This window comes from Balaenoptera borealis (assembly GCF_965194805.1).
Source record: "Balaenoptera borealis genome assembly, chromosome: 12".
NCBI lineage: Eukaryota > Metazoa > Chordata > Mammalia > Artiodactyla > Balaenopteridae > Balaenoptera > Balaenoptera borealis.
In genome coordinates, this window is record NC_138869.1 from 17,542,262 (window position 1) to 17,564,845 (window position 22,584).

The 22,584-nt window shown below is 40.1% G+C and overlaps 1 protein-coding gene across 8 annotated transcripts in view; it reads right to left on the reverse strand.

Moving 5' to 3' along the window:
• The window catches only part of CNTN4 (contactin 4), a 950,427-nt gene that overhangs the window by 466,807 nt on the left and 461,036 nt on the right, over positions 1-22,584 (reverse strand). For 7 of the 8 annotated variants that reach the window (XM_082345360.1, XM_082345363.1, XM_082345356.1 and 4 more), the window contains one exon: positions 16,748-16,889. The exons of the other annotated variant lie outside the window; for it this stretch is intronic. In XM_082345360.1, the coding sequence (XP_082201486.1) occupies positions 16,748-16,802 (55 nt within the window). In that variant the 5' untranslated portion in view covers positions 16,803-16,889. The remainder of the gene's footprint in view (positions 1-16,747; positions 16,890-22,584) is intronic. 8 annotated transcript variants of the gene reach the window in all.

The following is a 22,584-nucleotide window of genomic DNA, read 5'->3' on the forward strand; positions in this document are numbered from 1 at the left end:
CTCTTTTACAGCTGTCAGCAGTTGCCTTATGTATTGTGGTGCTCCTATGTTGGGTGCATATATATTTATAATTGTTATATCTTCTTCTTGGATTGATCCCTTGATCATTATGCAGTGTCCTTCCTTGTCTCTTGTAACATTCTTTATTTTAAAGTCTATTTTTTCTGATATGAGTACTGCTACTGCAGCTTTCTTTTGATTTCCATTTGCATGGAATATCTTTTTCCATCCCCTTACTTTCAGTCTGAATGTGTCCCTAGGTCTGAAGTGGGTCTCTTGTAGACAGCATATATATGGGTCTTGTTTTTGTATCCATTCAGCAAGCCTGTGACTTTTGGTTGGAGCATTTAATCCATTCACGTTTAAGGTAATTATCGATATGTATTTCCTATGACCATTTTCTTAATTGTTTTGGGTTTGTTTTTGTAGGTCCTTTTCTTCCCTGGTGTTTTCCACTTAGAGAAGTTCCTTTAGCTTTTGTTGTAGAGCTGGTTTGGTGGTGCTGAATTCTCTTAGCTTTTGCTTGTCTGTAAAGCTTTTGATTTCTCCATCAAATCTTAATGAGATCCTTGCCGGGTAGAGTAATCTTGTTTGTAGGTTCTTCCCTTTCATCACTTTAAGTATGTCATGCCACTCCCTTCTGGCTTGTAGAGTTTCTGCTGAGAAATCAGCTGTTAACCTTATGGGAGTTCCCTTGTATGTTATTTGTCGTTTTTCCCTTGTTGCTTTCAATAATTTTTCTTTGTCTTCAATTTTTGCCAATTTGATTACTATGTGTCTCAGTGTGTTTCTCCTTGGCTTTATCCTGTATGGGACTCTCTGCGCTTCCTGGACTTGGGTGGCTATTTCCTTTCCCATGTTAGGGAAGTTTTCGACTATAATCTCTTCAAATATTTTCTCTGGTCCTTTCTCTCTCTCTTCTCCTTCTGGGATCCCTATAAAGCGAATGTTATTGCGTTTAACGTTGTCCCAGAGGTCTCTTAGGCTGTCTTCATTTCTTTTCATTCTTTTTTCTTTATTCTCTTCCACAGCAGTGAATTCCACCATTTTGTATTCCAGGTCACTTATCCGTTCCTCTGCTTCAGTTATTCTGCTATTGATTCCTTCTAGTATAGTTTCCATTTCAGTTATTGTATTGTTCATCTCTGTTTGTTTGTTCTTCAATTCTTCTACGTCTTGGTTAAACATTTCTTCCTTCTTCTCGATCTTTGTCTCCATTTTTTTCCCGAGGTCCTTTGTCATCTGCACTATCATTATTCTGAATTCTTTTTCTGGAAGGTTGCCTATGTCCACTTCATTTAGTTGTTTTTCTGGGGTTTTATTTTGTTCCTTCATCTGGTACATAGCCCTCTGCCTTTTCATCTTGTCTATCTTTCTGTGAATGTGGTTTTTGTTCCACAGGCTGCAGGACTGTAGTTCTTCTTGCTTCTGCTGTTTGCCCTCTGGTGGATGAGGCTATCTAAGAGGCTTGTGCAAGTTTCCTGATAGGAGGGACTGGTGGTGGGTAGAGCTGGCTGTTGCTTTGGTGTGCAGAGCTCAGTAAAACTTTCATCTGCTTCACTGCTGATGGGTGGGGCTGGGTTCCCTCCCTGTTGGTTGTTTGGCCTGAGGCGACCCAACAGTGGAGCCTACCCGGGGGCTCTTTGGTGGGGCTAACTCTGGGAGGGCTCACACCAAGGAGTACTTCTCAGAACTTCTGCTGCCAGTGTCTGTGTCCCCACGGTGAGCCATAGCCACACCCCGCCTCTGCAGGAGACCCTCCAACACTAGCAGTTAGGTCTGGTTCAATCTCTCCTGGGGTCACTGCTCCTTCCCCTGCGTCCCGATGAGCACACTACTTTGTGTGTGCCCTCCAAGAGTGGAGTCTCTGTTTCCCCCAGTCCTGTCGAAGTCCTGCAATCAAATCCCACTAGCCTTCAAAGTCTGATTCTGTAGATATTCTTCCTCCCGTAGCTGGACCCTCAGGTTGGGAAGCCTGACGTGGGGCTCAGAACCTTCACTCCAGTGGGTGGACTTCTGTGGTATAAGTGTTCTCCAGTTTGTGAGTCGCCCACCCTGCAGTTATGGGATTTGATTTTACTGTGGTTGTGCCCCTCCTACCGTCTCATTGTGGCTTCTCCTTTGTCTTTGGATGCGGAGTATCTTTTTTGGTGAGTTCCAGTGTCTTCCTGTCGATGACTGTCCAGCAGCTAGTTGTGATTCTGGTGTTCTCACAAGAGGGAGTGAGAGCACGTCCTTCTACTCCACCATCTTGGTTCAGGGCCCCCCTTTCCTCATCTTGAATGCTACTGAATAAAGCAAGTCTTTGAAATCATAAGGGAAACACAAGGAATACAGAGCACCAACTTCAAACTTGACTCTATTTCCAGTTAGATAAATACTATGTTAAAACCAAGTTTTTGTGCAAATATCACACCACTGGGGAGACAAGCAGTCCCAAAGAGGGTGTCTAAGAACTCTGCCTAAGAGATACAAGAAGAGAGGGGAGAATTCACTTTTACTTGACAATTTTTATTTTACAAAGATCACTTGTGTGCAACTCCTATTTGCCAGTCTTAGTAGAAGTTCATAACTTTTCAGTGAAATTCTACAGAGAATATCACATCAAGTTCTGGCAAAAACTGTTGACCCAGACAAATACTGCTGCATTTTTATTATTTACTCTTTTGCTCAGAGATGGGAATTTATTTTGGTTTTGCTTTGTTCTTTGAATTATTGTAATTCCCATGGGGGGGGGGTGGTATTTTTTTCTGTGGATAAGACTTTGTTAGAGAATTTCACCCTTTCCTTTAAAGGAAGCACAGAAGATAGCATATACAAAGTGCATACTGCATCTGCATATATGAATACATTAGCCTAGTGAGTTTTAAACAAATAAATTAAAACTTTACTCATTTCAACACAGAGGGAGGTGAACAGCTGGGAGTTTGAAGGAGTGTTTAAAGACAATTTCATTAGCTTTACATCTGTATCCTAAGCTAAGATATAATTAGACTGAGAAAGTAAAGGAAGGCAGGAGGGAGGGAGATAGAACAGAGCAGGAGTAGGTCAGAGGGAGAGATAATGACTATTACCCCAGGGGGTGGAGAAAAAACAAAGAGACAATTCGAAGGGATAAGAAATGTGGGGAGCTGGGGGAAACATACCTCCTGGGAGAGAAAGCAGGATCACTACACTGTGGCTGCATGTAAAATATAAAGCAATTTTGGTAGGTAACATCTACAGATTTTAATATAGTTTTATCCAGAGTAACGGGTTAACCAATAACTAGGGAGGAAGATGATGAAGGGCTAAACTGCACAGACACTGGGGGAGGGACAGAAAGGTTGAGTTCCTGCTCAGGAGACGACCTACAAAAAGAAGAGTGTTGCTCCAGAAGGTCCCTGCTAAGGTCTGAGGCTGGTGTTGACCAGGTGAGAGTAGTAGTGAGATACCTGGTATTGGTGAAGCCATTCCTGCATGATCTTCAGCCACTATGATTTAGCTGCCCCTCTATAATGCAGAAATGATGATATTAGTCATCTTAGGCCCAATATAATTTATATAATGTATTTAGAGGATTTAGAGGAGACAGGCGGACAGTAATTATTGCTGTTATTATTATTATCATCATCATCATCATCAGTAATGAATAAGTTGCCCAGGACTCTAAGTAATGTTTCAATGGTAAGAAATGTGAACCATCAGGTAAAATAATAATTATTAATAGTTAATAAAATATTAGATGGGTGATATAGTATTCTCTATTTCAAAAATTCTCTAATTCAAATATTAGCATACAGCCCGAGAGAGTGGGTATATATACAGTAATAAAATGCTTATAAGCATTTGTATCTATATGGCTATAGAGAGAACAAGATACAGATTTATTCTTAGAATAATATAATTACATAAGAGAAATGGTCATCAATCCTGCCTTCTTTTCCTTCCTTACCTACAAAGGAGGTTGTGACCTGCCCCCTTCTTAGTCAACTTCACAACAAAATTAAACAGTATCACTTTTGACCTTTCCTCCACAGTTTTATTCATGATAGGCCAGATTTTGGCATTCTCTCCTTCTCTCTCACTCCCACTGTTCTCTTCCCTCTTTATTTATACTATGTAATTCAGGATCCACTGGAGTCTATGAAGTAGACGTAAGTACATCGCTTGTATTGGGACTCAGTGGTAAAGGGGGAAGAAGGTTATGGCCATTTTATTGTTATTACACCCTGATTACAGGCCAGCCACTGTGCTAAGTATTTTACATCTAATTTCTCAGAGAATTAAGCAATTTTTTCTATTTCATACATTTAGTAACTACACTTAAATAAAGGTTTTGAACCCAGATTTATCTCAGCTCCAGGATCACGGTGCTTTCCACTATAGGTTGTACCAAGGAAATAGCTTCTGATATTTTAACATTATGGTTCATTGAGAAGAATAGTGTATTTTGCCTAGATTTCTCACTTAAATCTGGATTTAAGTTCAAGATTTAAAATCAAGATTATAAGCTCCTTAAACCATGGACTAAACCACAAATAACTTTTTATGCCCAACATCTATCACCACATAGCATGTAATAGATGCTTAGTAAATAACCAAATAAGTGAATAAATTAGTAAAGAATGTGTAAGCATTTTCAAAGAAATAAAAAGTTCTAAATTTAATAATCTCTTCTCAAAATTTATTTGCTGCTGTATCAAAAGTCTATAGGGGATTATTAGACAACCTACCAAAAACCACCATCTCCAGTGGGGAAACAGTTGACAAAGGCAATCAAAAGCTTTTGTCCTAAACACCTCTAATAATAAAATTCCATGTCCATTTACAAAAACAGAGTTTAGACATGTTATGACATAATAACAAGAAAACAATTATCAAGTCGAAATCAGAAAAAGTTATTATTATTGTGAGAAAAGTAAATCAAACCTTCTCAATTTAACCCTTGCTCTGAAAGTCATTAGCCATGTGAACTTGGGCAAAGGAATTAATCTTTTTGTTCACTGGTTTTCAAATCTGCCCAAGTAGAGACAGATTGGATGAGAGCACAACTTTGACAGCCTGTGAATCTCTGACTGTGGAAGTAACGTATTTGCTGCAAGGGATTGCTATGTTAACCACTGGCCTAGCCTTCAAAGTTCCTTAGAAAAGAGTAATGCTTTCTTCTGTAGTATCTCAGGTCGATCGTAAGTTGTTTGTTTTGACATTTGTTTCCACATCAACAAGCAGAATACGTTTCTAGCTGTGTTAATTCCTTTCTGGTGTAGATGTCATCTAAGTGGAAGCACTATAGCTGAAACGAGGGAGTTTATATTGATTTTTGTTTCCTTTTACTTAACTAGTTCAAGCAATGTATGCATTACAACCTTCATACCTTTCAAATAATAGATATGACATCATGTTTCCCTCAGGCACTCTTAATCCAGGCAACTGCCTTCCCTTTTTGTATCAAAAGTATTTTCAAGACTTTGGTCTGGGACATAACCCTCTGATGGGGTGTGTGGTAATCACATAGTCAATACTATGGGTTTTTAATTTTGGCCCCTAGGGTGTTTGGTACACACAGGCAGGAAATGAAAAGATTTTCTGCTCCCTACAGATGCTTATATGGGACAAAATTGAAAATCGGTGAAGTGGTGAAGTCAGTGCACATCCTGACTCCTCAAGATCCCTCTCACAGCACAGAAGCTCTCCTTCCTTCTCGCTTCCAGAGGGATCCAATATGACACCTCAGGTGAGCTAAAGTCAGAGGGTTCATGCTGCCAGGGAGGTTTGTCCCTCATTCTTTTTCACTTATTGCAGTAGCTGCCCTTTGGAAGTGGAAGAGACACGAGCGGCTGGAGTTTGAGAAACTTGGACTCGGATTATGCCACTAATTATCTGTGTGTCCTAGGTCAATGCAGTCAATTTGTCTTTAAGATAAGGTATAGGTTTATAATCCCATGAATCATGTCTGAGGGAAGTTGGCTCCAGTAACCCTGACTTCCTGACAGCAAGACAGGCTCTCTCAGGAGGTAGTAACACTTGTGTTAGTTTTGTTTCTCAGAAGACTTACTTTTTGTTGAGATATAGTTCACACAGTATATAACTCACCCTCTTAAAATGTACAATTAAGTGGTGCCCTGGTCTGAATGTTTGCGTCCCTCCAAATTCTGTCTTGAAAACTCATGCCTTATGTGATATGATATGATGGTATTAGGAGGTGGGGTCTTTGACAGGTGATTTGGTCCTGAAGACAGAGCCCACGCGAATGGGATCAGTGCCTTTATAAAACAGACTCCAGAGATCCCTTGCCTCTTCCACCAAATGAGGACACAAAGAGAAGTGGGCAATCTGCGATTTGCAAGAAGTCTTTGATCAGAAACTGATCAAGCTGACATCTTGATCTTGGACTTCCAGCCTCCAGAACTATGAACTGCTGTTTACAAGCCACCCAGTCTGTGGTATTTTGTTATAGCAGCCTGAACAGACTAAGACAAGTAGTTTTTAGTATATCCATAAGTTTGTTCAGCCATCATCATTAGATAATTCCAGAATATTGTACCACCCTAAAAGAAAACACATATCCACTAAAAATCACACCCTAAACCCTCCTAAGTTCTGCTCTGGTTCACTCTGTCTTTATGGATTTACCTATTCTGGACATTTCATATAAATAGGTTCATAGAATATGTGGCTTTACTCACTTGGTATAATATTTTCAAGGTTTATCCATGTTGTAATATCAGTACTCCATTCCTTTTTATGGCTGAATAATATTCCACTGCATGGGCATATGGCATTTTGTTTTTCCATTCATCAACTGATGGAAATTTGGGTTGTTCCCACTTTCTGGCTATTGTGAATAATCATGCTAGGAATATTTGTGTATAAATTACTTCTGTTTTTGTTGATGCAATTTGCAAGCTCTCTGGAAATACTTTTTAAAAAATCCTCTGGTCTTCACTGTTTCACTGTTTTTGCTAGATATAAGACGGTGATTCTTTCCTCTATGAAGGCATCTTTGAGGCCCTGTGGTAGAAAAGGGCACAGTACTTGGAGTATGAAGACATAGATTTGAATACTGGCTCTGCTGATTTCTAGATGTTTGACCTTGAACAAGTTCCATAGCCTCTCACAGTCTAATTTCCAAGACTATAATTTTAGAGAGGATTAGTGATGCCTGACCTCCAGGGTTGTTAAGAAGGTTAAACAAGAAGGGAATGGAAAAGCACATAGTAGATCCACAAAAGATGTTAGTTAAATTTATTCTTTCATTTATATACTATTTATTGACTGCCTGCTCTGTGCCATGTACTATCCCATATGCCTCTTAAAACCAATGAATAAAACAAGTATTCCTACATTTATAAAGTTTAAAATCTGCAAGGGGAAGCATTTACCCTATTCTTTGAATCAGTAACTTAGTGAATTTACATTTTGTACCTCTCCCATCTACACTTATCCCCAGTCAACTTCCCTTCGGGGCTACTAGCCAGGGTTTCTACTTCTACAAAGACAAGAAAAGGAGGGAATTATTCTCAGGTACAGTTATAGGTTAAGAATTAGTAGGTTAGTTCCTCTATCTTCAATGGCACTGCTATCCAACAGAAATAGAATGTGAGGCACATATGTAGTTTTAAATTTTCTAGTACCTACATTAAAAGAAAGTAGAAACAAACTGGCAAAATAAATATGTTTTATTTAACCCAACACATTCATTTCAACATAATTGATATAAAAATTACCAATGAGGTATTCCTTCTTTGTAGTAGGTTTCCCACATCCAAGGGCAGAAGTGCAGACACAGAAAAGAAAGCAATGTGAGCATGGACACAGACAAGAGAGTGATGTATCTAATACGAGCCAAAGAAGGCCAAAGACTGCTGCCACAGCCAGAAGGTAGAAAGGAGAAAGGAAGGATTCTTCCCTAGAGTCTTCAGAGGGAGCGTGACCCTGCCAACATCTTGCTTTCAGACTTCTAGCCTAAGAATACTGAGAGAATACATTTCTGTTGTTTTAACCCACTCACGTTAGCGGTAATCTGTCACATCAGCCCTAGGAAACTACTACAGATTCTGATAACTCAGTTTGGACTGGCCATATTTCAAGGGCGCAATAGCCACATATGGCTAATTTGAGCACAATATTAAAGTCTTTAGAGGAGAAGTCCTCTGTGCTCATTTTCCAAAACCTTGCTTTAGAAATGACAACCTTTGAGATAAGTCTTAATTGAGATCTGAAGGGGTGAGCCCTCTGCCTTAGAATCCTTTCTTTCTGAAACAAAATAATCTGTTACCTTTCTTAAGGCAAAGGATTCTTGATTACTCTAAAAAGACAAAACATCCCAGCAATCCACTAGGGGTTTTGCAAAATAAGAAAACTATTTTTCTTTTATCTCTCTGAGCACAGAACTCACACCTTATTGTTCACCAAAATTATCAGTAATTGTACCCTAGCTGTAGGCTCAGGAGACGTTCCTCCTTTATTTTCTGCTCTCCAAAGATGCTGCAACGTAATTCTATTTCCCTTTAAAATTAAGGAATAACATCTTTTTTTGCGTTCATTACATCACAAAACAGAGAAAGAGCACAGGCCAATATCATACCTGTTAGTGGTTCACAGGCAAGGAAATAAGGCTCAGCAGAAAAATTAAATCATTTCAATACTCAGGACACCTCTTCAACATAAAAAGCCCTTCCTTTGTATCATCAGGTATTCAATAAATTGCCCTGAAAGCCAGACTGACTTGAGTAAAAAGGCAGCATATGTACCGGGGGAAGAGTAAACCACTGGGTTATGAATCAGAAAGCCTAGGTTCCAGCTGATGCCATTGATGTCAGGAATATAACCTTGGGCAGATCCCTGACCACTCAGATTCTCGTATGTAAAATTGGAATAATGACAATTTCTGCCTGACTTGCCTCTCAAGACCGTTTACTATGACTCTCAAGCTTTCGCAAGTATCAGTCTCCTGGAGGGGGAACGTGAACTCACCTCCAGAGATTATGATTCTGTAGGTCTGGCCTGGGGCCCCGGAACCTGCATTTCTGATAAGTTACCAGCTGATGCTGCTCATCCACGGACTACATTCTGAGACCCACTGGTTTGTGGTATTTTACAAGATGCTAAGCCCCATGAGGACAGGTACTGTGTGTCAATAGACATCATAGCATAACTGTTAGAGGCCCTGGCTTTTGAGCTGGATAGGCCTGTATGAGCAGGACCTGTATGAACTCTAATTCCTTGGGCAGGTCATGTAACCCCTTATCTAGGAAATGGGTTGTTCTGAGGTTAAATGGGATGTTGCACTCAAGAATGTGATACTACATCTGGCACAGAAATGTTCAATAGACGTTTACTCTTAATGTTATTATTGTGCCTGTCTCTAGCCCTAACAGATTTGTTAAACAGACTGTTCAGCAAATATTTTATAGACTAACAAGTGCTAAACACATTAAGGGCATTATTAGGGTGGTGTGGGGCTACATTCTCATCAAACTCTGTTCTTGCTACAGATGAAATACATGGTTAACATCACCAGTGGGAGTTTGGGAGGAGAGAAGAATGGAAAGGAGTCTGCTCGAGCCCACTCCAACACATGCATTAGGGTCTTCTATGTGCTCCTTTCTTTATCTTAGTTGTTTTGTTTTTTTTAGCAAAATGCATTTTAAAAATCTTCCGTCATTTTGAACCACCGGATCCTTCTCGTTTTAGAACCCCTAACTCTGCAACTTGATAAATTTCTAGGAGGCCCATCATAGATACCTTCCCAGCTTTTTCCCAGTGCCAGGCCCCCGGATAGTTGGCTCCAATGGCACCTGCCCCAGGGGCCTTGCTGCCAGGAGGCAGACCCTAAAAGTTGTGGCTGCTAAACATGCATATGGATGCCCCCTGGCTTGTTGCTGCTGGTGGTGATGATGGTGGTGATGATGATGACGATGATGATGGTGATGATGACGATGATGATGATGATGATGATGATGATGGTGGTGGTGGTGGTGATATTAATAGCAACTAACACTTATTTCATGTTACTAAGCCAGACATCTTCCTAAGTGCTCTACACATATAAATAAGTTTAATCAATTTAGGTATTTATTTTTCAGAGAAGCTTATCATTATTATTATATCCCTATTTTATAGATGAGGTCACATCTATAAAGGTGGGGGAAGGGCAACAAAGGTGCTATGAACTCTGCTTCAACCACTGAAGAAGAGCGAGACACCCGTGTGCTAAGAAGCTGATAGTGGTGGCATCAGCACCAGCAGCAGTGCAAAGAGGACAGAGATGATCTTTCACTTAGAGCTAAACTACACTGTTAGAGAGAAGCACAATCCTAGCACTGGCAGGTCCTCTAATACGGGCTAAATGACTCAATGAATGACAGCTCACACTCAGTGCTGCTTGCAAGGATCAGACACTGCACTAAGTCCAAAGAACATATACATGATCTCAATCCTCATAAACACCCCAATAAACACTTATTTTGTCCATTTTATACGTGGGGAAAAAAAAGCAACCCAAGACCTAGGGAGATAAAATAGCTTCATCACACAGCTGATAAGTGGCAGATCTGTCTATTTCATTTCAAAACCCATGCTCTTAACTTCCAGGTCCACTTCATCTCCAGGTGGTGTTTCTGGTTTGGTAGGAGATGCCACGGCTATTCCTTCACCTGCCCTCCACCTCTGAGGCAGTATCACTGATCCCACATTTCAACCAAGCATTATCACATTAGCTGATATTAAATGCATACAATGTTTGGATTTTTCACTTGTCTGTTTTTCTCCCCTCTTCCTAATTTATTTCATTCAACAGAGTTCATTAATTTTTTTTTTTTTTAATACATGTCCCAGACTCTATCAGCAAGGGAGTTTTATTTAGAGTTAAGACAACCAGCCTGGCTGAGCGTGTCTAATGAGCCATTAATGATTTTGCTTCAGGAGAGGTCTTAAATTGAATATTTCTAATAACTTTTGGTTTGTATCACTGCTACTATATGTCCATGCCAGTGGGGATATAAAATTGCTGCCAGTTTCTCTATTTACCGCAACATCTTTATTACTGATTAATATTTTCCCATCATGAAATGTATTTAAGTACTTAAATTGATATTCAAAAGGAGTTTTCCATTTGCTGTTTATTATTTTTTGGGTATATTTCTCCCTATTCTTTTCCTGAATTTTCTTCACTGGAGTCACTGCTTTTTAATCTAGTTATTAGCTTTCTTCTTGCTAAATCTTTCTACTACCTTGGCTTCATTTCATGGCCATGGTTTTGAGACAGCACAGAGAAACAGGAAATCCATTCTTTGGCTGCAGTCAGCATGACTGTAAATGCACTGGCCAGCCAGTTTCTTAGAAAGAGAAACAATAAAATAAAAGTTCAGTACAGAACTAGGCTTTGTAGTAACTGTGTGAAAACTGACATTTACTCAACTCTCTTTTGATCTTAATTGAACACTTGTTACTTTTGCAAAAACAGGCAGTACTAGGTTTAATATCTGTCTGGAATTGTGAATTATGTGAGAGCTGTCTGTTCTTCTATTTATTCTGGGGAAACATATGAGAGTCTTGAGAAGTGAAATACTGTTCCTGGCTGCTGCGCTGTGAGGCCAAGCTTTGAAACTCACTTCTGTGTTCTCTGCATACTGGTGGGGCTATATGGGCATGATGGTGGGGAGCGGGGGGATGTTTCAGGGCAGGTCCTGAGCTTCGCAGGAATGTTTGATTAAGGGGTAACTCGATAAGATTGTGCTCATCGAGTTCTACTATCAATATCAACAAATACTGGAGGTTCCTACTGTACATGTGTGTTCTCTGACCCTAGAATAAGACAAAACCATCTACGGCCTACATTAGTCTTAGTGATAAGACACTTCCTGAGCCTAAAATGCCTTCTGAGGACCACTGGGCAGTGTCTCCACATGCTCTGATTGCAGGTGATGGCCCCTGGTTTGCATTTCTTACTGCCATAGATTCAAGCTACACCCCTGTGATTAACTATTCAACCCAGGCCTCCTCCTTGCTCCAATTTTGAGAACACTCACTGATCCCAGAATACGCCTCACGTGAATGACACAGGACCCCTTCTGCCCTGCCCACCCCAGATGCAGCTGTAACAGCAGCAGAAATTTTGTGAACAGATCAACAAAATGCTTACATTTGGAGAGGATGCACTTTCTCAAAAAGAAATAACTGCTGAAGTTGGTAAACCGCACCACAGAGATGGGAATAAATTTAGCCTCTCTGAAACCAACATCAACTGAGACTACATCAAACATATATTTTTTTCACCCATTCACAGAGGGTTTTTAAATGTCTTCACACCTCTTGTTCCATATGAACATATGGACCAGCCATTTTATTCTTTTTCTCAAATCTGTCAATGTGAACAGAATCAGTAACACAAGTAAGGCATAGGATCTGTGGGAAATTTCATATTAGATGAATGCAGTTTCAGGCTTAGCTGTAACCCTTCAGCATATATATCTGCCTTTCAAATCATGTGTTTAGCTAGAACTATACTTTCTTAGAGTTAGAAAGGACTTTAAGGGACCATCTGTTCAACACCCTCATTGTACAGAGGTGTAAACTGAATCCCAGAGAGGCAAAAACAACTTTCCCAGCAGCTGGCTAATAATAAAACTAGTAAATAGTAAAGCAAGTAAAAGACTAAAACTACCTGGTTGCAGGACCTGGATAATACCTCCAGGCGTATCCATGTAGAGGCAGGCGTGCGTGTACTCACATAAGTACTGACACGCATGTACACATCTGGATCCACATCCCAGTCAACACCTCAATAATCTCCGTCAAAACCATGTTTTCTGTCTGGTTTCATCCTAATTACTGATATGACCAATACTGGGCTGCTTTTCTGCTACTAATTGGCGTGTGCATGTTTTTGGCTTGGATTCCCCCAAAAGCAGAGCCTGAGAGAAGGACCTGGAAAGAGTTTATTTGGAAGATAACTGCAGGAAGTAGGAGTGAGAAGGAGAAGGTAGAAGAGGGTACTGTGGGCAACGGGGCTCCAGTCTTGCTGGGGACCTCAAAGGAACCGTGTAGAATGTGCCTAGGTGTTCTCCTTGTAAATGACAGGCCCTGAGACCTTTATCTACTGATTCTCATGCCCCATTGTGTGAGGACTGCACTGAAGAAGAGAGTTAGGATCTCACAGTTCCCCTTGCTTGTGACTTTAGAGAAAGGCTTGAGAAACAAAAATACAGAACAGGGACAGTCAACCCAGCTGTGGTTGAAAGCAGAAATGGGTGAGGGGATTGGGAGATTGGGATTGACATATATACACTAATATGTATAAAAGAGATAACTAATAAGAACCTGCTGTATAAAAAAATAAAAACAAAACAAACAAAAAAATGGGCGAGGGGGTGCTGCACCAAGAACAACTGATACACAGTTCAAGGCACAATAACCACTTTTAATACTTCATATATTTCAATCTAATTTAAACAACACAGTTGTATGTATTAGCCTCAGAGGTGGCTGGTTCACTGCCTTAACATAAAAGGGACTACAGCATGCCTTGTGTCCAGAGTACAGCTTGAAATTGGAGACTGGGTCTCTCTCTCCTTTCTGGTCAGTAGGCAGCATTTGTTCATTTGACATATGTTTATTTATTTAGTGAATGGCACTATGTACTAGACTTTTTGAAGATGCTGGGCGTACAGCAGTGAACTAAAAAGATAGAAATGCCTGCCTTAACAAAGCTTCAGTCTGGTCAGGAAAGACATTTAGCATAAAGACAAAACTTATAGTTATTCATATATTGATAAGAACTCTGAAGAAAAATAAGAAGAGAGGTATAAAATGTTGGTGAAAAGAATTATTGCTATTTTATTTTATTTTATTTATTTACTGTGGTCAATAAAAGCCTTACCAATTAGGTGGCATTTGAGCACAGATCCAAAGAAGGTTAGAGGGCAACTGATGGGAACATACAGGGCAACAGCATTATTGGAAAAAGTCAGTAGAAAGATCCTAAGGTCTACTTACTTGGCACTGTGTCTAATAACAAATAAAAACTGAGTGCTTGAAACAGACTTTGCAACCTTGTGTGCTAGGAACAGCCTCTCCCCGGAAGACCACTTTGATTTGTTTCATACAGCCTTTTAATTTTTATTTTAAAATTAATTTGAGTTGGTTGGCAATGTTAAATAATTAGGAGATTTATTCATAAAAACTCAAAAAACTGGGAGACCTGGCACATAGGACCAGAGCGGTACACTGGTTGGTACTTTAATGGGACATGTTTGGTCCAGTTTTCTGCAGTCACCAGCCTTCCCTCTTGTCAGCAGGAGTCACTATTCCTTTAAGAATGTTTCATTCATTTGTTAGCTTCCTTGCTCTTCTAGGTAGTTGGGTTATGTGTTCCCTGTTACTGTGTTCATCAGTAGTCTTTTCTGTTTTTTAATTACTGTCAGAGACTGAGTCTAGCTTTGGTAAGAGAGAACATTTCCATTGTACCATAAATTACTAATCAGTTCCTTAAATAATTAGCAGACCTTTCAAGGTGCATCCCTTGCAGGAGGAACCTGTTTATATATTTGGATCTTCTATATTATTTAGGGAAAAAGATCAGGAAAAAGCATATTTGAGATTCACTAATTATGAAAAACATAATAGACATAAATTACTTTCCTTGCCAAAAACTCACCAAGAAATACATGACTAAAGAAGTATAGAAAAGGAAAATAATGAACAGTTAAAGAAATCTGTTCAAAATTCAGAGTGTCAAGTGCTATATAAATTAATAAAATCAAAACAAATAGCAAGAAAACAAAAACATTAATTAAAGCTTGACTTTACTTACACTGAAGGAGGCATATGGTAAGGGAATATTAATGCCATGTAAATCAGTTCACAAAAAAGACTCACCAAAAAATCAATATACTGATTTCCTTCAAAAAACTAAGTGAATAAAAAAGACACAGATACACATCTTGGGTGAAAATTCCAAGTTTTTCAAAACACCACTGAGGAGATCAATGGCTTCCTTGATCTTCAACCCTTTAATTTCTGATATCTACTCAGCACAGTGAGTTAAATAAACACATTGCTTTGGTCAAACACTGAGAAATCGATTCATTATGTTATGCTTTAAAGAATATGTCTCTCCCAGGAGAAGTTAGAGCCAGACTATCTCAGTTGAGGACTTTGGGTAGGGTCAAGGGTCATGAAAAGAATGGAGAAAAGGAAATGAGGCACAGAGCCTGAGGCACTGGCTTGGGGAGGGGGCGGAGATAAAGCTCCTGACCAGATGAGGGAGAAAAGTAATAGTTCTAAAAGAGACAGCTAGATGCCAACAGGTCCATGATCAGGGAATGGCGAGGATGCTGTGAACCTAACTAAGGCAAGAAGTTTGGGATTTGAAGGTAGGGCATTCTAAAGTTCGTAAGTGGATGGGGGTTTACATTTAGAAAAACGCAGGAAGAATGAAAACCAAAATTTAAAGAGTACATTTGCAACCATTTACTGGACAAATCGACAAGACAGCCACAAGGCTGTAGAGTGTGCTGGTCAAAACTATGGAATCTGGAGTTAGTCAGCTTTGGGTTGGAACCTTATTTTCTCTACCACCTCCTGGCTTGGTGACCTTGGGTGAGTTTCTTAACTTCTTAATGCTTCAGTAATAATATTAACAATAATAGCGACACAAGTAAAAATAAAGAGTAAATACTTCCTAGTGATCATGAGACAATGAAATAAAAGTACACGGAGGGCTTAGCACAGTGCTTGGCACGAGTAAGGGATCCATACATGTAAGCACTACCGTTACTACCTTTACTCAACAATTGCACATAATCTGCCGTATCAAGCTGTCGGTCAATATAGCTATAGAACGCAGCTAATAGAGTTCTGTGTCTGTCTTGCTTAGGAGTATATTCACAGATATTAACACAGAGCTGCCTCCTTGTAAAATACTCAATAACATTATTTGAATGAATGCATGAATCAATGTCATGATGATCCAAAAGTCATTTTTTGTTTTATGTTGTAAAAACACAGATATATTCCAGGTGTCCCTCTTGGACTTGACACTCTGAATAACAAAGCAGGTGAACTAGACTCATTTCAAAAAGACCTGGAAAGACACCCACCATCCCAACCTGGAAACCAACTCTCAGTGCATGCTGGACTTAAGCAGCGTCAACACTGAGTTATGTATGTCAGCTGGCAGGCTCCTATCTTCCAGAAAACCAAGGAAGTAATAAATAGCATGTTTGAACTTTTTAAAGCCCTTGTCTAGCGGGTGACCATGAAAGCATGGTAAAAGCCTTGTGTCTATGCTTTCCGGCTCCTGCTAAGCTATAGGTGTATTGACATGAAAAAGAAAGTATCAAAAGACGGAGTGATAGCAACAAAGATATTGAAAGAGTCACCCAGATAAACTTCCATCCAATGACATCAAAGTAGGCAATACTCTAGACTATATTATCAGTTTTATTGCCCAATATCTCTGTGCAATTGAGCACTGGAATGAGCACAAATAACAACTTTCAAACTAAATAATGGCTCAAAAAATTCTAAAAGGACCAGAGAGACAGGTGAAACATCAATGTCTAGCTTTGGCTACACCACCATGAAAAGAGGCACTAAATGACTATCAGGAGAGAGTATTCAGAAGTGTCAGCAAACGCTAGTCATAGTAGCGTGCACTCTTACGATTTTATCACTGCCATCTAAAGTGAAGGCCCACTTTTGAATTAGTGTGAAATACAGTGGCATTTTTAAATCAAAAAGTTTTAAAATGACACTCTACCTGCAAGGCACAACATGAATGACTGCAGCACCAGCAGTTCCCATGGCAACCTCATCTTCAGTTTCTGAGGTCAAAGGAGTTTCAAGTCCAATAAAAGGTGAATAAAATAGCTGTTTCTTTTAAGTTGTATTCAACCTTTAATCTGTGGGAGAGAAGAGACATTACAATGAGATTTGGGAATACTTCTCCTTGTGCTCTCTGCAAATTTATCTTTACTTGAGTACAAATAAAAATGACTTCTGGAAAACTACTATTGAAGAAGAGAAAGAATGTTAAATTTTGAATATGAAGCAAATAAGGCTCCTTTCCTGCTTCCTAATAATACGTGGGCAGAGACTGAAGCTGGTAGGTCCCTGTGGCTACTGAGTACAGGTAAGAACAGCTTCTGATTAGATGTGAACCAACCCTTTCCAGTCCCTTAGTTTCCAGGTCCTGTTCTTATTTATTTTCCAATTAATAATACACCCAAAATAGTGAATACAGAAGAAATTCCACTGAACAAAATAGGGCTAGCATTGGTGGACTTTAATGAGAAATTCTGAAGTCTTAGCATGGAGTTACATGTATGAAAAATTATAACTACCCCATCAATTCAAACATTTTTTTCCCCCAATGCTCCATGTTTCATCCCCAAAATGCAACAGAAATGTGCAGCTCCAGTGCCTACAGAGAAAAATCCTACTAACTATGAGGAGCTGTCTACTAGGTTCTTTTGGACAAATCCAGAGCATGAGTAAGAACAGTTATTCTTCCGTTAGCCAGGAATCTTAAAACAGGAGAACTCCGTGGTGAAGAGAGGCTGCTTGTTCTGTGTACGATGTACAAAGCAGGTAAGTGGATGGGTGAAGCAGGTGGCATTCACGGGCCCTTGGGAGGGCAAGGGCACACCCTGTCTGAAGGGGCAGGTACCCCCCCAGCTCATGCTGATGGCTAACGTGTGGGGCATAGACCTAGGGTTGCAGGAGCACTTACAACTTTTCAAAGAAAAGTTGAAAATATTATTGTATTTTGAAAATATCCCAAGTTTTAAATGTTGGAAACCACTTCAAAAGATTCTTTTAAAACACTGAGGGAGCCAAACACCACCAAATTGCCTTCAGGTGCCACAGTTTTGCAACATGACCTCAGTAAAACAGAACTCACGCTGTGCTTGGCTTGCTCTCATCCACTCATCCCTTCTCCCATCCACCCTGTGAGCCAGCCACGGATTTATGCATCTGTGGAGTGCCTTTTGCTTGCCAGACACTAGTGAGGCACCGGACCTGCCAAAATGGAGATCCCAGCTGCAGGTAGCCGTAAGAATCTCCTACTCCAGTGGGGTCAGTTACCTGCAGTTTCATAAAACTGCAACACAACATGCCATTTTGAAGGAAGGAGGACAGTTTCTGGACTTCATAAAGGAGATGAGCTCCTACTGGTGTTTGAAAGATGAGAAGGATGCTTCTTCCTATTCATCGTTTAACCAAATAAGGGAGAAATCCAGGAAAGCAGAAGACACACTCTGTTTACAGCTTGGGCGGTAACCAGTTGCCAGGTCCTGGTTATGCACCCCACCCCGCCTCTCTCCCAAGGTTGTTTCAAAAGAAACATCCTGGTTAAGTAAATGAAACCTCTTTGAAAACCACACAGCACCATACGAATGCTAGATATGATTATTATTGTAGCCCGGATATTTTTTAAGCTGATGATAACCTGGGTCTTCTCCTCTCACTGCCACTTACCAGGAAAACACTGAGCGAACACAGGTTTACATGAGAGCATGGATCAACGTGGACTAACATGAGCTCCTCAATCAAGGGCTCTTAGCATTAATTGATGCCACGTGGTCACTCAGAAACCTTTATGTTTACCATGAAGCTAAGAGAAAGTGAAGAAGCATCATTAGAGAACTCGTCTTTCTTTTGCGCCCTTAAATAGCTCAGTTTCTGATAAAGCCAGACTAGATACGTTGTGAAGACAAAAGGGACTCTTAACTTCTGATGTGCTGATGCGGCTGAAAAGTGGGCCGTGTCTCTAACTGGATATGTTCAGATACTCTTCTGACATGCATGGTGATTAGGCCATTTTAGATAAACAGGATGTGCTGATCAATGAAAACTATTAATGTCTTTAGCAAATGATCAGGGTATTAATAATTAATTTTGCGACGGAAATGTCATCTCAGACCAGGGGATTGATCTACATTGTTAAGCAGTTTCTTGAAGCAATTAAAATTAGCTTAGAAAATGTATCCAATTACACCATAAAGATTGAATTCAAGATAGGATGCTATTTACAGTGTGTGTTCTGTTAAGAGCTGTAGATTTTTAAGGACGAAGGATTTCAAGAACCCGACTGGCGTTTATTTACATCCAGGTAGGTAAGGCTCACCTTCACTAATCAGAAATAATGGGGTCGTTGATGGTAATTCGTCTGATGGGCAGTCGTAACCAGAGCACAGGGTTTTCTGAAGGGAGCTGAAGATTCATGAATCTCATGTGGGACTGTGGTGCAGGATACCAAGTTTCATAATTTCAGTTTTTCTGCCAGAACCAGAAAGCAAGCTGTGGGATGAGGCTAGAGTTATGGCAGTAATAGATCTCCCCTGCAGCCTGGAGCTCTCTCTGGTTTACCCTAAGGTGGCTGTAGGAAAAGGTAGTGTACTCAGCACTAACTGTGGGACCCTGACCAAGAATTAGACTCGTAAATCCTGGGGAGGGGGCCACACAATGAAACAGGACTGGGTTGCTTTCTCTGGCTGAGCCAGAAGGATATGAATAATTGAGAATCCCACAGTTTATCTGTACACATTGCTCCACACAGCAAAACTCCTCCAGCCTCCAACACTTCAAACAGTTCTTATATAGCAAGAGTCATGCTAAAGTACTCAGTCTAAAGTGTGTAAGACAAATCATGATGCAGTTCTTCCATAAACATCTTGGTTTCCAAGAATCTACATGCAGGCAGGGTCTCATCATATAATGACTGCTTTTAGCACTTGGCTAAATTAAAATTCTGCTGGTATCCAAATGCTCTAATTCAGCTCAACAAATAAGCAGGTGTGCTTACTGGGGGCAGGGACAGTGCTAGGGGGTGGAGGGGCAGAGGTGATGGAGGTGAGAGCCCTGTCCTCAAGGAGCTCACTGTCTACTTGGTGAGAAAGGCGATTAAACCAGGCATTATATTTCAGTGGGATTCACATAATAAGTCTATTAAGGACAAGGTGCTAAGGATGCTAAAGGAACATCATCTAACTGAGCCAGGGGGTGGGGTAGGGCAGGGGCTTCAAGAATACTCTCCAAAGGGGCTAACAGTTTGAACTGTGTCTTAAAGGATAAATAAGAGGGAGGAAGGAAATTCTAAGCCAAGAGACAAGGGCAACTGACAGGCATGAGAATTTAGAGAATCTTCAAGTTACTGCAACACAAGAAAACGGAAGAAGCACAATGGGCGGACTCACAGGTGTGCTCTAATCTTGGCCCTACATTCTCCAGCTGTGTGGCTCATCTGTAAAATAACAATACCCATCATCCAGGCTTACTGTAAGGATTAGTGAGAGGGTATGGAAGGCACCAAGGTCAGGGCCTTGACACTTAGTAGCCACCCTTGCTAAACATAGTACAGCACTGCCTAAGCCAGCTACCTGATCCCCAAACAGCCTTGAATGTATATTAAAGAGTTTGGACCTGAATCTGAAGACTAGGAGAGGGTGGAAATGACTTTAAGCAGGGGGAAGTTCTGAATAAACTTGGTTTCCCTGTATGGGGATCTGCTTTAAATGCAATCCCCAGAAGCAGAGAATATCTATGTTCCCCGTTGCTTGTCTCCTCTGCTCAACAGGTGAGCTCTAATTACTAAGTCTACTGCCAATATTCAACACAGTTTTTCAAAACCTCATGGCAGTAAGACAGAGTGGGAAAACACTGGATTTGCAATTAAGTGAATTGAGTTCTTTCTTCCTGGTTTTGCCACCAGTTATCAATGTTGGGGAAGCCACAACCTTTGTAAACATATTTGCTTATCTATAGTTTGGGACTCACGCCATGAGCCCTATCTTTCTCACACGTGTGTTGTAAGATTTAACTGACCTATGTTTTGAAAGTGAATATCAATTATTCTTATTGTGTAGATTCTAATTCAAATCCCCTCCGAGATTTTAAACTTTACAAAGGTAGTAATATTTGTTTTTTCATAGGTATTTAAGAGGCTCATGGAGAATTACATGGCACAGAGCAGGCAGTCAATAAATAGTATGTAAATCAAAGAATAAATTTAACATCTTTCATGGATCTACAATGTACTTTTACATTCCCTTCTTATTTAACCTTCATCACAACCCTGGAGGTCAGCTATCACTAATCCTCTTTAAAATTATGATCTTGGAAATTAGACTATGAATGGAACTTGTTCAAGGTCAAACATCTAGAAATCATCAGAGCCAGTATTCAAATCTAGGTCTTCATACTTCAAGTGCTGTGCTCTTTTCTACCACAGCAACAGAAATGTAAATAAAGCAATGTGTCTTTAAAGGGGTGCCATAAAGTTCTGCTGGTAACCCTTCTAACTCTGCTTTTCATGTTGCCCCCTTCTGCAGAATAGAAGCCAGATACCAGGGAGCAGAGGTACAGAATCTGCATAATATTCATAATGCAAAGTAGAGCATGGGTTTCAGAGCTGAGACCTTGTCAGAAGACTGCATTTCACTAGTGTGAGTTCAGAACTCCCTGTGAGAGCACAGCTGGGAATGCTTCTTTCCCTCTAAACGTAAGAACAACAGGAACATTTGTTTTCTTCCTAATTATTATTTAGGATGCAGCCATTCTTAAGGCAAGAATTTTAAAAAGGATCATCCACAGCTCCCAGTGTATAGTTGAGCATTTTCTAACTCTACAATTAACTAATAAGCGGTGCAGTCAATCATAATGGCGAGGAAGCAGTGAGCAGAACTGAAAGCAGGAGACACATCCAGCTTCCTCAGGAAGCAACCTGTCAATCATTTCAAGGGAAAGTGGCATATAGTCAAATCTTAATATTCAGTCAGTCAACAAATATTTATTGAGTGCTCATTATTCAAATGGTAATATGCAGAATGTAAAGAGTCAAGGTCAAGGCCTCTGCCCACAAAAGGATGACAACTCAGCTGGGTAGAAAAGATTACTGACTATATAACTTAGTTTATATGCCAACTTAGGGGTACAAAATAATCTATACTTTCTATCCTTATGGTATCTGGTCTACAGGTTCTTCTTGGATAATGAAAATTCATATCAATCAAATTAGCTTAATAGATTTTCTCCTTGTACCAGCTTTTTACTCTTATCTTCTGCAAGAAACATATTTCCATGTCTATTTCCTTGAGGTCTTCCCTACTTCAGTGGAGATTGAAATAAGTAGTCTGCCAGGAATGTGAAAAAAATGTGTGTTGCTCGGTTTCTCTTTGGATTGCTTGTCCCAAGCATCTGAAAGTATTAAGAGGACGGTGTAAAGAAGATATAAAAGGGACTGGATAATACATTTGGAAAACTGCACTTATTAACCAACAGGTAGGCACGCATGAGATGGAATTCCTTATGTAGATGGTACCCAGCTACTCAGTGGCTGATTGGGACTCTATTTCCATCATAAGATCACATTTCAGAGGACTTTGAGGACAGAGGGTCAGCTAAATGGGAACAATTATCCCCATAAAACAATTATCCCCAAAAAAGCCTTTTAAAAGTCTTTCTAGGCAAAATGGTGTCTGCCACTTGTGGCAATTCTAACCAGAAATATGATGATTACATTAAGACACACTCTGGCATAAAAGCCAGCTAGCCAACATCTTATCAACTCAGTCACTGAAGGATATCTTTTAGACA